At 44.6% G+C, this 6,751-nt stretch overlaps 1 protein-coding gene across 1 annotated transcript; it reads right to left on the reverse strand.

The window, feature by feature from the left end:
- Positions 1–5,139: 5,139 nt before the first annotated feature.
- Positions 5,140–6,126, reverse strand: GPR32 (G protein-coupled receptor 32). Its single transcript, XM_036834053.1, is given in 5 exon segments — positions 5,140–5,175; positions 5,178–5,234; positions 5,236–5,582; positions 5,585–5,718; positions 5,720–6,126. Coding segments are annotated over 5 exon segments (981 nt in total).
- Between the last annotated feature and the right edge of the window lie 625 nt (positions 6,127–6,751).

The following is a 6,751-nucleotide window of genomic DNA, read 5'->3' on the forward strand; positions in this document are numbered from 1 at the left end:
GCTTGAATCCCAGGGGATGGCAGAGATTTGTACCTACTATGTGCTCGGTCAGTACTACGTAGGGACAGAGTACGACGTGGAGGTGGAGGCTGTGGACCCTGAAGGCTAGAGAACGTCAGCCCCTCCCCCCGTAATGTTGGCCCCGCCCTCTCGAATGTCGGCCCCGCCCAAAGAATATCTGTGCCTCCAAGGTGCGGGTCTTTGTCTCCTTCACCTTTTATCTTTAGTGACTAGAACCACACCCTTCACCTGACAGGCACTCAGTAAACATAACTGGATGGATTAGTGCAGTCAGACCGCTCAAGTCTTGACTACCACTCACTCGCTGTGTGACCTTTGGTAAGTGACTTTACCTCTCTGAGCTTCAAGTTTCCTCATCAGAGGGCATAATCGTACTACCGCCCTCAATAAGGTCGAGATGTGGAGTTCACACGTTTATAAAGCTCTGGACAGGACCTGGTGCCCAGGACACGATCAATACTTGTGAGCTGTCCTTATGGGATGAATGAAGGGGTGAATCGCCTTCTTAGATTCTCATAGAAATCTTATTAGAGAAGAGTTTTCAGTCCCTAGTTGGTAGAGTAAGAATCCGAGGTTTAGGGCATCGTCCACCTCCCCCCACCCCACCCGCTTCACAGAGGTTGATCAAGGAAATGCTGATTCTCGCGCTGGGCCACGCGGAGAGGCTGCTCTCTCTCTGGGTCTCAAAACCCACGTCACCAACCATGCGATGCTCTCCCCAACCAAAGACCACGATCTCCCCAGGAGAATCCTGAAGCGGCTGTGAAAACCACAGAGTCTCCTTGAAAGACTGCTTAACCAAATTCATTAGAAAATCAATGCAAATTTAAAACCTCACCGGGATCCCACTATTCACCTCTGAGAAGGTGGAGATCAAAGAGTCTGACATCGCGGTCGCGTTGGCGAAGCTCTGGGAAACCGCCTTGCCTTTCGGAGCTCCCTGTGGAGGAGTCTAGTAACATCTAACACGCCCTCTGCCCCTGCCAGTCCCCGAGGAAAGATCTATTCTAACAGATGACAAGATTGATAATAGCAAATACGTCACACCTCCGAGGTGCCAGGTACGAACTAAACGCTTTATCCACATCAATACACGTAATCATCCCAGTGACTCTTTGAGGGAGGTGCTGTTATATCTCATTTCACTTAGGTGGAAACTGAGGCATAGAGAGTGAAAGCAACTTGACAGGTGTCACCCAGCTATAAGCAGCTGTCATGCCATTCTGCCTTCTTGGAGTGTGCACCAAAGTACACAGGTACAAATGTAAAAGGATACTATTGTTGGAGAGACAGAGAGGACAGCTTCTTTATACTATCTACTTTTTTCTTTTTTGTTAATTTCCTCATTAAAATCCATCCATGAGGACTTCCCTGGTGGTGCGGTGGTTTAGAATCTGCCTGCCAATGCAGGGGATGGGGGTTCGATCCCTGGTCCGGGAAGATCCCACATGCCGTGGAGTAACTAAGCCTGTGTGCCACAACTACTGAGCCTGAATGCCACAACTACGGAAGCCCATGTGCCTAGAGCCTGTGCTCCACAACAAGAGAAGCCACCGCATGAGAAGCCCGTGCACTGCAAGGCGAAGAGTACCTCCCGCTCGCCGCAGCTAGAGAAAATCCGTGCGCAGCAACGAAGACCCAATGCAGCCAAAAATAAATAAAAATAAATAAATTTTTAAAAAGTAAAAGTACTTTCCTTTAAAAAAAATCTATCCATGCTTTCTTTCAAATTTTAGTGCACTTACTGTATTGTTCTTTTTCTAGCCTCTTGAATTGTTTTGCTCATCTCCTTTCATGTGAGCATTTTTCCTAATTAGCATCTGAAACTACAGCTTTTCCTCAGAGTACAGCTTTGGCCCCATCTCACAAGTTTTGTTGTGTAGTGTGCTCATTTCTAAATGAATGGCACTCCAGTTTTATTCTTCCATTTAACCCAAGAGTTACTTAGAGAGTGTTTTGAAATGTGCAAAACAATCTGAGTGTCTGTGGTTATTCTTTGTTATTAATTTCTAATTTTGAATGTGGCCTGTATTATTTCTGCTTTTGGCAATCAACCTGTGCTGCGTTTCTGACCCATGGTCTATTCTTGGGAAGGGGGGAGAATATCATTGCAGGACTCTGATTTTTTTTTTAATGCTATAAAGTTCATTATTGGGACAACTAGGAAATTTTGAATTTGGATTGTTCATTAGATAATATCAATGTTAAAGTTCTTGAGGGTGGTAATGATATTATGGTTGTGGTGCAGAAATGGCCTTGTTCTCAGGAGACACAGATTAAAGAATTTACAGATGAAATAGCATGATGTCTGCACCTATTTTCAAAAGGTTCAAAAACTTCTAGAGGTGCTTCTGACCGCTGGGTCCATCAAAGGACAGCGAATGTGCTGAGGGCTCCTTCCTTCAGCCTCCCAAAACTCACATCTCCCTATGGGTCTGTTCATCATGGTGGATGTACCATGGTATGTATGTGTGTGTATGCAGAGAATAGATAGATAGATAGGTGTATGTTTAAAGAGAAAAAGAGAGAGATACACAGATAAGTAGAGAGAGAGAGAGAGAGAGAGGAAGAGAAAATATATGCGAATGGGCAAATATTAACATTTGATAAATTTAGTTGAAAGGTGTATTTTATTATTCTGGTAACTGTAGGTTTGAGATGTTTCCAATGAAAAATTTGACTGGAAAAAGGCAAGGCAAAAAAAAAAGATTTACAAGAAAAGTTAGGATAGAGGTTATCTCTGAAGGAGATGGAGGAGTCATTGGGAGGGGGAGGGAGAGGAGTGCCAGGGTGGGTGACAGTGTTCTATTCCATGACCTGCAAACTTGCATGGATGTTCGCTTCATGATAAATCAATTCCTCCACTTCTGTTTTTGTATTGCTCAAAATGTGGGTTATAGGGGCTTCCCTGGTGGCGCAGTGGTTGAGAATCTGCCTGCCAATGCAGGGGACACGGGTTCGAGCCCTGGTCTGGGAAGATCCCACATGCCGCAGAGCAGCTGGGCCCGTGAGCCACAATTACTGAGCCTGCGCGTCTGGAGCCTGTGCTCCGCAACAGGAGAGCCTGCGATAGTGAGAGGCCCGCGCACCGCGATGAAGAGTGGCCCCCGCTTGCCGCAACTGGAGAAAGCCCTCGCACAGAAACGAAGACCCAACACAGCCATAAATAAATAAATAAATAAATTAATTAATTAATTAAAAAAAAAAAAAGCAACAGTCTTTAAAAAAAAAAAATGTGGGTTATAAGGGATAACTTTAAGTTTCAAAAATATCACTGAAGCATATTCAAAGATACCTAAATGCTAATCAGTAGAGGGTTGATGAAATAACTTTGGGCACAGTACATCCAGACCAGGAAATACTTGACCACCAGCACTGAAAAATAATGTCAGACCTCATGTATTTATATGCAACCATCTCCAAGACATAATTTTAATAAAACACATGCACACACACAATGTTAGATAACGTATACACATGTTCTGTTTGAAAATGCTTATGCATGCATACCTGGGATATCTGGAAGGATACACAAGAAACTAACAACAGTCTCTAGTGAAAAGAAGTTGGAACGGAGGAGCTGGAGAATCATTTTCTTTTTTACTCTGTGCCCACATTATCTTAAAGTTTTATTTTTTGATAAACTAATTTCCCAACTTATTTTTTAAGATGCTTCTATCCTTCCTGATACTCAGTCATTATATCATTTTGTCCTGCCCTTATCCATGAAAGATGAAGGCATTTGGTCTTATTTTACAGAGTCAAGAGAACTGAGGCTCCAGGTGGGAAGTTCTCAGGGCTAATCAGAGTAGGACCAGAGCGCCTGCTTCTGATTATGTACAAGTTGGATGATAGCTTTTGATTAGGATGAAACGAATGTTTGCCTCTACCCAGAACCAAGGGAATGGTCCACTGTGACCAAGGACCACCAGGATTTCTGTTCCCAGAAAGGAGTATTTATTATCTGTATCAGTAGGGCGGCTGTTGGTTTCGAGTAACAGAAAACCTGACTCCAAATGGCTTCAACAATAAGGATATTTATTATGTTGCTCACACAAGTTCCGGAGGTTGGCAGCATAATAGTTAAGGTATTGATTCAGCTGCTATAACAGAGACACACAAAAAAACAACAGTTGCTTCGATGAGCTAGAAATTGAAATCTCTCTCTTCACAGCGTGGATGTAAGTATTCCAGCCCTAGTATGGGGACACAGTGACTTTCCACATAGTTCACCACCACAAATGCTGTGACAGGTTGCAAAAATGGCCCCAGTTCTGCACACTTTCCTGTATCTATGCTCCTTTGCAATGTCACTTTGCAGATTTTCCCTTTGAGAGGTGGAATCTGTTTCCCCACCCCTTGAAAGTAGTCACGTCATGCAAAGTGTCAAGTGTAGGTCTTATGCTTCCCCTCTTGCTCTTGGAACCCTCCCCAGCCACCACGTGAAAAAGCCCCAGTCAGCCTGCAGGACAATGAGAACTACATGGCTTGATCAATCCCATCATCCTAGCTGAAGGTCAACAACCCCTCCCAGAAACAGAGTCACTTAGCTGACCCATAGCTGACCACAAATGCCTGAGGAAGCCCAGCCAAAACAGAAAACTGCTCAGCTGAGCCCAGCCCAAGTTGATGACCCAAAGAAATCATAAAAGGTTATTATTTTAAGCCTCTAAGTTTGGAGACGTTTGTTACACTGCAAAGCTAACTGATACATCTGCATTCTAGACAATGGAAAGGGGGAAATGGAGGAATGGAGAGCAGGCATCTTCCATTAAGGGCACTTCGAGGAAATTACAGTGATTACTTCCACTCACATACTATTGGCCAGAAAGTAGTCACATGGCCATATCTAGTTGCAAGGGACACTGGGAAATGTAGTCTTTTTTTCCTTGGCTAACCACGTGAATCGTTTAAAACAAGTAGGAGTCTTACTATAAAGGAAGGATAGGATGGATACTGGGGAAAACTAGATGTTTCTAATGGAGAGATTTAGATAAGAGATTGCCGGGAAGACTTCCTGAAAGAAGAGGCAGGATTTGGCAGAGTCTTGGAAGTCAGCCTAGGGAAGGGGCTGCAAACTAAGCAGGAGGTTTTCCAGCTTGTACATGAAGGTTTCCATCATACCCTGGGGGCTTCACCTTGGGGACAGGCTGACTGAAAAACCCCTCCTCACCAAATGCTCTGGCCAAGGCAAAAGGCAAAGACTGGAAAAAACTTTTCTTGGCAATCTCTGCCAATGAAGACATAGAGGAAAGGGTTGAGGCAGCTGTTGAAACAGCCCAGGGAGAAGGTAGCCCAGAGGATGAGCAGCATCTTAGGGTCAGGTTCGTTTGGCTGTTGCTCCAATTGGACCAAGAGCGCCATATTAAACGGGAACCAGGAAATGAAAAAGGCGCTCACCAACACCAGCAGCAACCTCTTTGGCTGGCTGGCATGGACCCAGCCCTCCTGCTGGAGCTTGGTTCAGATGAGGTGGGCACAGGTACTGATGATCACCAAGGGCACCAAGAAACCCAGCAGGAAGTGAATGATGGTCACAGTCATTTTCCTCTTCGAAACCACTCACTTCCTATCCTGGGAGCTGGATTCTCCTTCCCCTTATTCTCTATGTCAATACTGAAGCAGCAGTAGACACACCCTTTCTGTTCTTCAGTGGTCTGGAAAATCAAGCATGGAGAGCAAGTGATAGCAGCCAGCCAGCCAACTTGCTTGCTGTGCAGTGCAGTGGTTTCAGGACCAGATAGGATAGAGGACAGAGACGCAACGGTCCAGAGAGATGAGGACCAAGAGGCAGATGCTGGTAAAGAAGCTGAGGGCCAAGAAGGTCATGTAAAGCTTGCAGGCCACATTGTTGAGGAGCCACTGGCCAATTGCTACACTCTGTATGGTGATAAGCAGGGACAGTAAGACAGTGAAGTCGTCAAGGGCCAGGTTGAAGAACCAGATGGTAGTAAAAGTTCGCGGCATTTGGAAAACAGTCATCCAGAGCACCAGCCCATTCGCCACTACACCTACCACAAAGGACACAGACATGATAATTGTGGTCAGCTGGTGGAGGCACTCTGTCTCCTGAGGATGGCATTTGGGAGCAGAGGTAGAATTCATCTTTCTAGAAGAGGAAGGACCACATATCAGAGCTACAAGTTACCTTTCACTGCTATTCAGAGCCCATGGCCCCCTCTGAGACCCCTTCATTCATTTTTCCATTCAATATATTTTTATTGAGTGCTTATTATGTCACTCTGATACTGCTCTAGGTACTGGAACTGAGTCATGTAACAAAACAGGCCCTCATAGGACTTATACCCTAATGGGGGATGTCAGATGGGAAACACAGTGCATATAATAAATAAATCCATGATGTACAACTTTAGAAGATTACAAGTGCTGTGGGGAAAAAGTAATACAAAATAAAAAAGAGTGGCCTCTGACTTTTGATTATGTCGGAGTAGCTTTGTGAGACAGTCTGGCAGATTAAAAAAATTATAAAATCTGTACGAAACTTTAAAAATCAATCCACTGTTTGAAGACATTGGAGAGTGATCAAAATCGAGCATAAACTGGAGGAGAGTCTACCCTTAATAGGGTAATTGCATGAGGTCACAGTTGTGAGTTTGCATCTTTTGGGTATGAGCATTTTGCAATTGCTGCATCCTCATTGGCTTCAGGTGTGAGAGGAGAGAGTTATGAGCTGGCAGATCAGCCAGAAAAATAGTGAGAAGGGAGGGAA

Source organism: Balaenoptera musculus, chromosome 19 (genome assembly GCF_009873245.2).
Source record: "Balaenoptera musculus isolate JJ_BM4_2016_0621 chromosome 19, mBalMus1.pri.v3, whole genome shotgun sequence".
Lineage (NCBI taxonomy): Eukaryota > Metazoa > Chordata > Mammalia > Artiodactyla > Balaenopteridae > Balaenoptera > Balaenoptera musculus.